Here is a 13,159-nt window from a genome sequence, read left to right on the forward strand (position 1 = left end):
AAAAAAGACATGGTTATTTGATGATGACTTTTAAGATAAGTCAGTTCCAAAAGGGGAATAAATACATTTTATCTAGAGTCTTATTTGTATATTGCACATGCAGAGGAAGATGCAAGCAAGACAGACAAAAAAGTACAACTTTAAAGAGTTCCCTGTTCTTATGATTTTGCTGAACAGGGACTACTGATCAGTATTTTTCTTAGTTTTGATATACAATAGCTACTCAGTCAGCCACTATTGCATATTTTCAATGTGGGTCATTCGATCAAATTACTATAATAAGGGAAACAAACACACAAAACAATTAGACAGGAAATCATCTATACATATGAAATAAGCCTGGGCTTTTTTCATATATTATCATTGCTTCTAAATATAATCTCTTTTAGGAAATTTATCTTTTTACTTGAAAATTTTAGAATAGAATTATAGTGACCCTGAAAGTCTTAATCTCTGTAAAATGTATACAAATTATAATAATTAATCTAGTTAAAATAGCTTAGTGCTTTTAGTTACATATTACTATAGTTATTGCACAGCGGTCTTAGATATATATACTAGCATAGTCCATAAATCATATCCAATATATAATAAAATTTCTAATAGTCAAGAATTCCTATGTTAAATTAGACAAAAATAACTAAATAATAGCAAACTAAGTTTTTCTCTTCACTCTTTCATGTAAAATCTCTTAGTAGTTTATAACAAATAGGTCTAATAGTAAGACCTATAATAAGTAGGTCTAATAAATAACCAAAATTTTTACTAGATATTAATTCTGCAACTAGGATTTTAAGTGAACTATAAAGAGTAAGTAACTAGCTAATTTTTACATTATCAAGAATTTAAGTTTTCCTTTAAAATTTGAATCTGTTGCTTAAGTAATTATTCTGTCTAATTAAAATATAACTTTCAGGGCTACGTGCCACTTTAAAATTCTATAAATTCATTTTATTATGGATTTAGCATTTCTATTTCTGTACATTACCTGCAGATAAAGCAATATTAGCTTTTTCGGTAGCTGTAGAATGGCTCTCTTTCACTTGACCTTCCTGAGGCAGAGGCTGACTCTGGCAGGAGTCCAGAGATTTTGTAGAGCTGTTCTTTGGTATGTCAGAATTGGGTTCTCTTTGATGAAGCTCCAAATGACATGGTCTTTCTTGAGATTTTACATCTCTATCTGAGAGTTTGCTGCATTGCTGAAAGTCATTATCCACATCGCTTCCACGATTTACTCTTTTATCTTGTGGAAGAAGCTGTCTGCCTTCTTTGGACAGGGCACCTATTGTGTATTTTTTTCCTGCGGCTGAAGTGCTCTGTTTATCTTTTCTTGAAGAGTCAGTGCTACTAACACCGAAGAGAGAGCTTTCATTTTTACATACACTATTGCCTTTATCTTGTTTACATTCTAAAGTACTACCTTTCCTTCCTTGTGAGTATCTGGAATAGCAAGTCCTTCCATGATGCTCCTGAGAAACGCCATCAAAAACATCAGAAGGTGAAAGAGAATCTGTTGAAGGCTGAAAGGGAGTATGGACTTCCCCTTCATCAGACCCTAGTTCTTCACATTCATCTACTGAAAGTAAAACTGATCTCTTAAAATTTTTAGTTGCAGAAAACTCGCGACTTTCATTTTCTGTTGCGTCTTCGAAAGCTAAATTAATTATTCCCTGAAACTGCTGAGGAGCTGAGTTAGATGTAGAGAAATGTTCTGCAACATTTTCAGCTTCAGATCTTTCATCCTCTGTTTCATCTGCCGAGGAAGAAACTTGGTCTACCTCCTGAGCGAACTGGACACTGCCTCGTAGAATGTTTTCTTTTTCCCTAGGGTGGACTACTGTAGATCGAGACCAAATTTCTGGCCTTTTCCTAGGAATCTCATCATCACTTGTCGAATTAACTTGGAAAAGATCATTACTACTTTGCCTTTTCATTTTCACTTCAATTCTTAAGTTACTATCATATATTTTTAATTCTTCAGGAGTACTGGTATCACTGCTACTTCTTCCAAGAAAATCATGGCACAGCATAGTGCCACATTTAGAAATCCCTCTGTCATTTGACCCATCATCATCCTGAGACCCTCCTGCGTCATAGTCTTCAGATCGGGGCTTTATATCATCAGAGGATGTGGTAGCACTGCCAGTGTCAGATTCAGGACTCTCTCTCTGATGCAGAACACTGGTACTCAAACTCCACTGACTCATGAATGGAGCCTCTGGAGTTTCATGGCTCTCTGGAGTTTCTGTTGTTTCCATATCTTTAGGAGAATTTTTTCCTGATATTTGTTCCAAAAAACACTTGGAAGAAATATCAGAGTCTGCTGTAGCATGTTTGTCTTCATTCATAGCAGAGTCATCAGACAACTGACTAGGAATTGTCTGTTCCTCTACATGAATTTTAGATTTTCTGTCATCTCGAACAGAATTTAAAGTACCATTTGTCCTTTCAGGAGCACAAGGTAAAACATCTTTCACATAGTTAATGCTTAATTTTTTGTTTGTATCTTTTCTCCCTACTTGCTGCTCCCTATCTGATACTGCATGGACTTGCGCTGCATTTGTTGAATCTAAATCATAACCTGCATTAGAGTTCAAGGAGTTTTCATTGGGATTTGAAATCAACGATTTTAGGGCAGCAGTGCTATAAAATTTCAGATCTATATTATCACTACCATCAGAATGACAATGTATTTTTGCTGTGCTGCAATGATCTGTTTGTTTGTGATTGGAAAATTTGGTTTCACTTTTACCTGAACAAATCTGTTTTGATTCCAGTTCATGTTTTATTGATTTATCAAGACTTGAAATATTTTGGCATTCTAACACCAATTTCTCTTTTTCTTGATTGTTTAATGGCTTTTGTGGGTCAGGTTTGCATGATGATTGGACTGCTTCTGTACCACTGATTTCAGATGTGAGATTAATTAGAGGTTTGTGAGGTTTCTGTTCAGAAACACTGCCTTTCTTATTGTCACATACATCATGAAGCATATTTTTTTGGACAACAGATGTTTCACTTTTTAACGGTCTTTGAGAAGAAGGCTGAGTCTTCAATATAACCTGTCCAGAAAGCATTTTCTGTTTTGAATCTTTAATATTCAAAGTTTCACCTTTCTTAGATTGATTTAGGTTTTTAGGCATTGCTACTGTTTTTGCATTAACCTTAGGCAAAGTTGTGTGTCCTTGCTTGACATTTTTTCTCTTAGATGTTTGTTTATCTGTAGTTGTATTGTAGTCTAATTTTGTCACACTTTCTTCAGACTGCCTTGAAGAGACTGAAGATTTTACTGATTTTGGTGACTCTCCTTGAGATCCTAAGAAAAGAAAATTCAAAAATATAATATACCTTCCAATTTGTGAATGAAATTCAATATTTGTTTTTAAATTACTTTATAAGAAATAAAATAAAATAATGAAATGGTAATATGTCTACAATCAAATGGACAATTACAGATTAGGAGTTAGTGGGCATATAAAATAAAAAAAGAAAGTATTTTTCTATTACAAATATAGAGGGACTATTCCAGCGTCTTAGTAAAATTATTAAACTAGGATCTTTCTTCCCCAAGTAAAGAGCCTTGATCCTTATGCCAGAATTGGATTTGCATAAATTTATAGGGGTGGAAAAATCTGATTTTCTCATACCAAAAGAGCAGGAAGGGTCTTCCCTTTGAAGTTTTGGGAGAAAAAAAGACTGTTCCACACAGCTGAAAAGCAGAATCAAGCTAACCATAATTGAAATTGTTGCAATTTTTCCCCTCAAACATGAACAAAACTAATTTATTTCTCATAATCAGATCATTATTATTGTAGCTCATTAGGGTTAATAACTTAGATATGCAGGGGAAACTAAAACTGGTCACTGGAAGGAAAGAGGGTTAATTTGGGGAATCCATTTGTTTACACTGGCTAACGTCCTAGTGATGACATTTTGAGCATTCAAATTTGTCAGACAGAATGACCAAATCTTTTAAATTGTCAAATCTTTAGCTATTACTAGAACACGAATAATTTTTCTCTGGCTTATTTTTAAATTAACTTTCAGTATTAATTCATTACCTAACTCAAAATTATTTTTAGGATTTTACAAACTGCTCTTACCTATGTGAATGCTTACTGTGTAAAGCAAATTAATTTATAAAATCAGTTATGTTAGCAAATTATGCAATTTGATCAGTACTCTTTTCTTTCTTAGAACATGGAAAACAACAGGCACAGCGCAGATTCCAGAGGAAAAATCTTCCTCCCGACGTATTACAGCTCCCTAGACTGTACCATTACGTTTTTTTTTTTTTTTTAAAGATTTTATTTTTTCCTTTTTCTCCCCAAAGCCCCCCGGTACATAGTTGTGTATTCTTCGTTGTGGGTTCTTCTAGTTGTGGCATGTGGGATGCTGCCTCAGCGTGGTCTGATGAGCAGTGCCATGTCCGCGCCCAGGATTCGAACCAACGAAACACTGGGCCGCCTGCAGCAGAGCGCGCGAACTTAACCACTCGGCCACCGGGCCAGCCCCTGTACCATTACGTTTTAAAGAGCTCTTTAGCGCTGGTTTTGCAGATGGAATTCCTATAGTTATCAATGAAACTTTGAAGAAACATGGGCATAACATGTAAAAGGACCGGAAATGCAGATAAACTAGTGACTCCCTTAAGTATTTCTCTCACAAAAGACAACAAACCAAACCCATACCTAAACATACCAAAATGCTTGTCTGAAATGTAAAAGTATAAAATCTCATCTCTAAAGCATGAAACAAACATAAAATGACTGAAACCATATTATATTTTGCTTATTTGCCACTGAAGTTCCAAAGCAGAGTTCTGCCTACTCAATTTAAACAAGGAAATAAGACCCAGGACTATTTCAGCTTTACCTTGAGTTCTAGCAAGATTAGATGGGGCCTTCTTGGTCCTCTGCTGAGCTGCAGCACATCCATTGTCATTTCCTCTTTTCTTTAAAATTGCCTGAGGTACTGGGTCACTATGTCCTTTGCTAGTGACCTTTTTTGGCACACTAAGAAAAATGATCACATTCAGTATTACATTGAGATTCCAAAACACGAGCTTTTAGAAGACCCATACATGAAATATATTTTTTCTCAAAGAAATAAAAAATATATCCCTTCCGAAAACAGAAAAACCATATATTCGTAAGGCTTTAAGTTTATAAAACTGTAGATCAAGGATGATAAAGCAATGCATAATCAAGTGCCACAAGGGGAAAGTATTCTTCTATCATTTTGTATCAATCATTTTGCATAAATATACTAACTTCTTTTAAGTAAGAAGTTTTAAAATGTCATCGTGTAAATGCATTAAATTTTCTAACAAAGAAGAAAAACATTTAGCTGGAAGTTATATAATTAGTTAACTTTCAGAGAAAGTTAATGTATAGGTAAAATAATGAACGAGGACTTACCTGTTATTTATAGTAGTTTCTTGTTTGTTAATGCTTTTTTTAACGGAAGTTCCATTGGCAACTTTTGAAACAGATTGAGATTTCACTGCTGTAAGTTAAGAAAAAGTGAGTCATGAAACACTAAATATGTAACTATTATGTATAAATTCACTGGTCAGACACCCTAAGCAAAATTAAATGTTAACATGAGAAGAACTGCATTTTCTGTTGGCATGAATACATGTAAATAAAGACTTTTTGGCATTTGAAACTAAATAAAAGTCCGAACACAGGCCATTTAACTGTCAGCAGCTATTAAAAATTAGAGTGCTAAAACCCACCTACAGTGGAAGTTTTGATACTTTCTACACTGTTTTTCACTGTCTGTCCTGGAGATTCACAAAAAGACAGTTTATGACCAGACGACCTTTCTTCTCCTATTGATCCATTTTCTTTTGGTTCACCTGGACATTCAGTGGAAACCAATAATTCCATACTTGAATTTGTCGATCTGCTAGAGGGTCCTGCGACACCACGGCATGGAGAATCTTTCCTTGTCCCTTTCTTCAAAGGCTTTGCTTTGGCTTGCACATTTAAGTTTCCAGTGAGTACCTTGGGTCTGGCACCTGTAATTTGCCCGTCCTCATTTCTCACTGCTTTTCCATTCAATGAACTTTTCTGTCCGTTTGCTGCTGCTGTCGCTGATCTTTCCACAACTTGTCTGGGTGACAGGTTTGCTGACTTTGCATTATCACTGCTTTCTGTTTTGGGCTTTATCATAGCTTTGGGCTTTCCAGAAACATTTTTTCCCCCAGTTTTCAGCTCTTTTGTAATCTTAGATGCTATTTTTGTACCATCCTTTTCCTTTAAATCGTCATGCTTCAAAGTTTTATTTATAGTATTTCTATTAGTACTTGATGAATGTCCAGATGCTCCTAATCCATCGGATTTCATCTTTTGATTAGTAGAGGGGGAACTCCAACACTCTTTCTTGTTATTTCCTCTCCAAGATCTGTTCTTTATAACACTGGAGTCAGAAACTTGTCTCCTTTGCTACAAAGAAGAAAAAATACTTTGTAACTTGACCAAAGTCTTTGACATATAATACTTTATGTTTTAATAAGCCAGTTTTTCAAAGAGGTGAAAACAGCGAACTTCATATTACCATTTAGGGCTAGTCAAAACTTGAATTATCTTTGACCATTTTGAGCAATACTTTGTGTTTTCAATCACATTACTTTAATAAAATCTGAAATACAGCATAAAAAATTAAAAGGCAATACTATTTTAAAAGGCATACTATTTAACTTTATGAAGTTATGGTAGAGATTAATATCTAAAGGTGTCAGGATGCCTGGGGTATATGATAACATATAAGTATCCAACATTTTTTGAGGGCACATTCCCAGGTTCTGTGCTAAACACTTTTCCTCACAAGACAAGAAACTGAGGATTAAAGCAGGTGTGTAATTTACTCAAGGTCATATGCTGATAAGGGATGGACTAGCACTTGACCTCATGACTTACTGCTCTAAGCTGGTAGTCATCTATATGGTATAATTTGAGGGACATTATAAAGATTTTCACCAAAAATTCTCTCTTCAACTCTATCCCAAATATCATAAATTTTACCACTAAAGATTTAATCCTCTATGGTAAGAACTGCTTATTTCTTGGAGTCCTCATTAAGAAAATAAAAAACGTTTCTGAGAAACATAACACATTACATCTGAAAAGTTTGGTTTTTGGAAGAAAAAAGATAGTAACACAGTATTGGCTGTCTGGAGGAAGTGGAGGAAAAGGTCCTAAAAATAGGTGAAATGGGTAAAAAGGGGAAAATAAAAGGGCACCAACGACAAATGCACCTACATCATCATTTTGCTTAGAATCAACCTTGATATGGAAGGAAACAACAAAATTTTAAAAATTGGTAGGAATTTTAGAATAAAATTTTAAAATTATATTGCCATTATTTATGTAAATATTTTCCCCCCACTTTGGAAAGGTGTATGAGATTGTAAAGGTATGAGCAGAGCTTGTGTTGTCTTCATCTTTATATCTCTTAGCACTGTGCCCATCACATCCTGGGTATTCAAAAAAATGTAACGAATGTTGTTAAACCTGAGCATATATTGATATACAGTTCAAGGTCTAATTATTTCTAAATCTAGAAAGATTCTAATTATATTAAAATGTGTCTAAGACAAAATGACATATGTGTGTGTGTGTGTATATGAATACACAGACATTATATAATACATACATAATAAGTAATAAATAACCTGGCTAAAGTTAGGAAAAAGCAAGGTACGGCAATAAAGGAATCATGAATTCTTGTTCTAGCTTTGCCTCTAACTGACTTAGGATATTTGAGAAATCATTAACATCTCTGGGCCTCAGATTATGCATGTTCAGAGAGTGGAGACTGGTTCTATGCAGTTCAGTATTCCGGGAGTCTATGTAATATTTATAAAATTCAAATAGGCTTGGTCTTCATTCTTTTGTGTCTTGATTAAACCTTAGCTCAAAAAATAATATTTCTCTATTTTTAATACATAAAACCAGGCAGATTTCTGATTTTAGACCTCTTTCCACCCTTAAAACTGACCCTACCTAATTTACTGTATCCTTGATTCTATCTACTATAAAGCATCACGCTATGGGTGAGATCTATGGAGTAGATGGGGTAACTACATTCCTTTAGAAATTTCACGTTACCATAGCATAGCATGATGAGAATTCAATGCACAAGTACCCATTTCAAGGCAGTCTCTGACCTACATCTGCAGAGTTCACAGATATTTCTTATACACAAATAGCCAACTGGGAATAGTCACCACATGTTAGTGACAAAAATGAAGAAAAAGAGGGCAATCCTCTAAAGGCTTCTTCTTAGACATGCTTCTCATTTCTAGTATTATTCCTTTCTTTTGTTTTTCCTTTTTGGTTTAACTTTTTATTATAGAAAAATTTAAACATAATCAAAAGAAGACAGAACAGCACAATGAATTCCATGTATCTATTACCCAGTCTTAACAAGTATCAACTCTTGGCCAATTCTGTTTCATATATAACTACCCCCATTTTATTTTGAAGCAAATCCCAGACATCATAGAATTTTATCCTTAAGTATTTCAGTAACAGCACCCTTCTTAAACCTTTTTCTCTGTCTTATCTCATTAACTTTCTCCCACCTCCAGAAGATCTCATTTCCTTCTGGAAAACACATTTATTCATTCCACACTTATAGAACACTTACTACACACTGGATAACTGCACATAAATTATTTCACTTAATTTTCACATTAATCCTGCTAGGTTTTATTACTCCATTTTACAGATAAGCAAACTAAGACTCACAAATGACACAGATAATAAATGTGAAGTCAGTATTTGAACTCTTCGTCCAGCACCCATTTCAGTATACCACTGCCCTTCTGAGGGAAACATACTGCCCCGTTTCCTTCCCATTGTGCGTAACAGTATAAACTCTTAGACCACCTGAAAGTCAGGGAGATAAGGAACAGCAATGAGACTGTGCTCTATTCTGCTGATGGCAAGAAAGGAGGAAAAGCCTGGTTGGTAACAGTTAGTAGAAAAGGAGGAAGGAAGGCAGGTAGGCTAACTCCTGGGGGCCCTAAAAAAAACCCACAGGAGGTAACACGGAACAAGTACACAGAAAAACATGTCCTAAGGTACTATTTCCTAGAGTCTGTTCTGTGGAACTGTATAATGTGTTTAAAAGGGGTCGAAGGGGAGTCTAGTGATGTTCCATGCTTACAAAATGTGGGGAAATTCTGGGTAGAACAGAATTCAAAACTGTTCTTTACTATAGTGTTTCTCAGACCTCTTAAGGTGCTAATGTGCATCACCAGTCTCTAAGAGGGACTATGGTGTGTAGCAATTCTCAAACTTAGTTGACGCTAGATATCCCTAGGTGGAACATATGATGGAGCTGGCATACTGTGGAACACACTTTGGGAAACAGTCCTAGGAAGCTTTTGGAGTTGTCTAAGTTTCTATCTACTGGCCGATGAGGAAGAAACGACTTCCTGTTCCACTCTGCAAGGGAAATATGTTCTTTACATTCCAAACTGGAACTCTCAATGTATGTCTCCATATCATTGTAATATGTGTATTAGGTTAGTAGGATTTCACACTTCCAGCTTGGAACTCTAACCATCATTAATAACATTTTGGGGAAAGAAAATGTATTTCACGTTATAACAAATACACCAATTAACTTCTGTGTGTGTGTGTGTGTGTGTGTGTGTGTGGTAAAAAACAAATAACATAAAATTTACCATCTGAACCATTTTTAAGTGGGCAGTAATGTTAATTATACGCACCATGTTGTGCAACAAATCTCTAGAATTTTTCCATCTTGCAAAACTAAAACTCTATATCCATTGAACAATTTTCCTTTTCCTTGTCCCTCCAGCCCCTGGAAACCACCATTTACTTTCTGTTTCTAAGAGTTTGACTATTTTAGATATTGCACATAAGCACACCAAGTAACTTTTAAAGTAAAACACAACTATGTTCTTGGCACTAATTGCCTTTTTCACACCAAAAATATATTATGTGAATTAAAATTTTAATACAGAGAAAACTGGGACAACTAAAATCTTCTTTTGTTAGAAGTAGGTTAATTAGAAAAATAGACATTGAATTAGGTCTAGAATTCTAGACACTTTCTGATGCACTGGAATAACTCCAATACGGTAGTTGCCAAAAAGGTTTTCAAGGAAATAAAAAAAGGTAGACAATATTTCACTTCCTATGACAGCTAGATATCAAAAATTCACATCATTTAAAAATCTATGAAATGTTCACTTGATTTAAAAAAGACTCAAAATTACTTCCATTAAGAAATAGCTTTAATTAACGAAAGAATAAATTTTTAAAAATTACTCTGAAATATAAAATAATAAAATTTAAATTATTTGGCATCTTTTCATTTAGACGTATAAAATTTTAAAAGTTTACCTGAGAGCTACTGAATATAGGCTTTTTGCCAAGTCTTCGATCATCACCTTTGTCAAACGCAGCTGTAAAAGGAAACAGCAATTTGTTTTTATCAGAAGCATTATTATTATTATTATTCTAGAAGTAGAGGAAAATAGTAAACTAGTAGAAAAAGATATATTTCAATGGAAATAACTTTTAAAAAGCTGAAACCAACCTAGTACACATAAACAAGTCCCTATTATATATTAGAATTTTTGTTAAAGAACTTCATTTCAATATCATTTTGTGGTCCCTATGGATTTTATGTAATTAAAATGAATAAATGAGAAATGTACAATCTCACAGAGAAGATTCATACATTTACAAAAAACCAGAACTGTCTCAAGCTGTGAAATTTTAGAGAAACTGGTTTCATTTAGTTTTCCAGATTCCAAAAAGTTTCAGATTGTGGCAAAAGTAATATTTTATAAACAATTAAATATGAGAAAATGTTTATCTTAGAAAATATGAAAATACTCTGTTGAAATTAACTACAAATATTTTCTGGTTTTGCAGGCATATCATGGAGAAGGAGGAAAGAGAAGAGAAAAAAATAAGGTTCTGTTGAAAATAAAACAATAAATAATCCTCAAACCCATTTTATTGTTTTTAGAATTACATAAAAATTCATTTTATAGATTAGATTTATATGAGAATTATTGGGGAATTCACGTTTATGTTCTTCAAATAAGAATTTGAATGACGTCAGGAAAATATATAGGAATAATGATCCAAGAGTTATAAATATAGTTTAGCTAATGTATTTCTTCCTTTTGAAGGTTATGGGACTTAAAAATATATTTTGAAGAAATATACATAATCTCCAAAAATGATTTGATTTTTATTAAAACAGCTGATGAAAAAGACATTAAATTATCTGTAAGTCTACTATGGATCTTTTACTACCTCCATTCCATAGGATCTGTGCTGTAAGACAAAGCAGGACCCTAGAAATGGCATTATGAGGACTGACTTGTGGTTAGCAAATGACTTTGCACAACAATATACAGGAAGAAATTAATAAAAGATTTCTCTCAAAGGTCAGTAACTCAAACTAGAACATAAATGATACAACAAAGACAACCTAGAATCACTCCTTTATCTGGGGTTTCCCAATGCAGTAATTATGCATAAGTCAGTACTCATTATAATTCAACATCTTTAAGATTTAAAAAAATATTTTCACACTGATATAATGAATTGAAAAGTTCTTTTTGACAATTAGTTGGATTACTAATAATATTTTGTTTTACGTACGTGTATGTATTGTATATATATGTGTGTGCCTGTATTTACATGTATTTTTAACTAGTACTTTGAAGGATTAAGATAAAGAACATTGTTTGAGGCCCAATTTAACCATAAAATCCTCTAAAATGGAAAAAAACAAAGTTTACTACCAATCAGAAGAGAGCTGAATGACACCTACTCATGGAATGCCCATCCTATTTCTTCACATTGTATAGATTTTACAGTAAAGATAAACCATCATCTAAAAATCAGTACAGAAATAGGTACAAGGAAAAAAATTTCAAATTTCTAAAGACCTTCTCATGATTTTTGTTTTTCACAATTTTGTTTTATTATTTTGTTGGAATTTCTTTGAAAAGTGTTCTTGAGATCACATCTAGCTACATTATCATGTTATGCTCTTAATACAAAACAGAGCAAATCATATTCTGACTAACCATCAAAGAATTGAACATACTGATGTACTATCAAGAATATATTATATCACATATGGCTTCTATGTTTTATAGTACAAAATTGTTTGCTTCATAAAATATAGTCTCTTAACTTAAAATGTTTTTAAAAGTATACTTGCTGAATCTGCCAATATTTTTTCTAAGGTACCTGCTTCAACCCCAAAATAGTCATGAAGCCATTTTTAGTTTCATACCCTCAAAATTTTATTTTAATATTTTTGAAACAAAAACATATTCTGAGCAATATAGATCTTGTGTTTAATACTAATGTTTCAAATGGTCCCTATGTAATGTCAGAGACCACTGTGCAGCTCCTGAGGGACGCTCTGCAATAGCACACGCCGTATCACTGAACCAATCAATTACGAAATAAAGCCATCGAATCTAGACAAATCCACAAGAAACGGTATCTTATGCAAAACATGGAAAAGCTTTATGGAAAAATATATTTTAAAAGAGAGAGAAAGTATGTTTGGTAATCTGTTCTATGTGAATTACATTTTCCTATACTTCTCTCTTTACAAGAATGCTTTAAGCAAATTTGGATGGAACATTGTTGCTAATATAAAGTAGGATGAAACAGTGATATATATACAAAGGAAATGAGTTTTGTTTTCTAAGAACAGCAAAAAAGCATGATTATTAAAACTGCCTAAACACACTATCACCAGTTTCAATAAGCAAGATATTACTGAACAGAAGCAAACAAACGTAAATTCTATCACTTATTAGAATGCTCTCAAAATATCTCTTGTCAGAAAGATTATAAGAATAAAAAATCCCAGGCTAACATACCTGCTTGGATTTTCTGTTGATCATCTGTGCTCATCAGCTTCCAGCTTTCTGTGTGACGAACAGCATAGAAAGACTGAACCAGGAAGATCCACAGCTTATCACGCAGAGCCTGGATCTTGCACGTAAAACCCTGTGTTCAAGCAACAAATCAGCAGCTGGTGAGAGCCACATTGTCATAGCAACCAGTCATTATTCCTTTCCGAATCTACTTACTCCTAAGCTAGATCAATGATGTCATCACTTAGATTT

At 33.7% G+C, this 13,159-nt stretch overlaps 1 protein-coding gene across 6 annotated transcripts in view; it reads right to left on the bottom strand.

Annotated features, from left to right (window-relative positions):
• Positions 1–13,159, bottom strand: part of BTBD8 (BTB domain containing 8) — an 88,166-nt gene that overhangs the window by 11,956 nt on the left and 63,051 nt on the right. For all 6 annotated transcript variants that reach the window (XM_023641655.2, XM_014740203.3, XM_070268746.1 and 3 more), the window contains 6 exons: positions 12,911–13,040; positions 10,389–10,450; positions 5,741–6,452; positions 5,421–5,508; positions 4,876–5,015; positions 989–3,316 (listed from right to left, as the gene is read on the bottom strand). In XM_023641655.2, coding sequence (XP_023497423.2) covers positions 989–3,316; positions 4,876–5,015; positions 5,421–5,508; positions 5,741–6,452; positions 10,389–10,450; positions 12,911–13,040 — 3,460 coding nt within the window. The remainder of the gene's footprint in view (positions 1–988; positions 3,317–4,875; positions 5,016–5,420; positions 5,509–5,740; positions 6,453–10,388; positions 10,451–12,910; positions 13,041–13,159) is intronic.

Source organism: Equus caballus, chromosome 5, assembly GCF_041296265.1.
Source record: "Equus caballus isolate H_3958 breed thoroughbred chromosome 5, TB-T2T, whole genome shotgun sequence".
Lineage (NCBI taxonomy): Eukaryota > Metazoa > Chordata > Mammalia > Perissodactyla > Equidae > Equus > Equus caballus.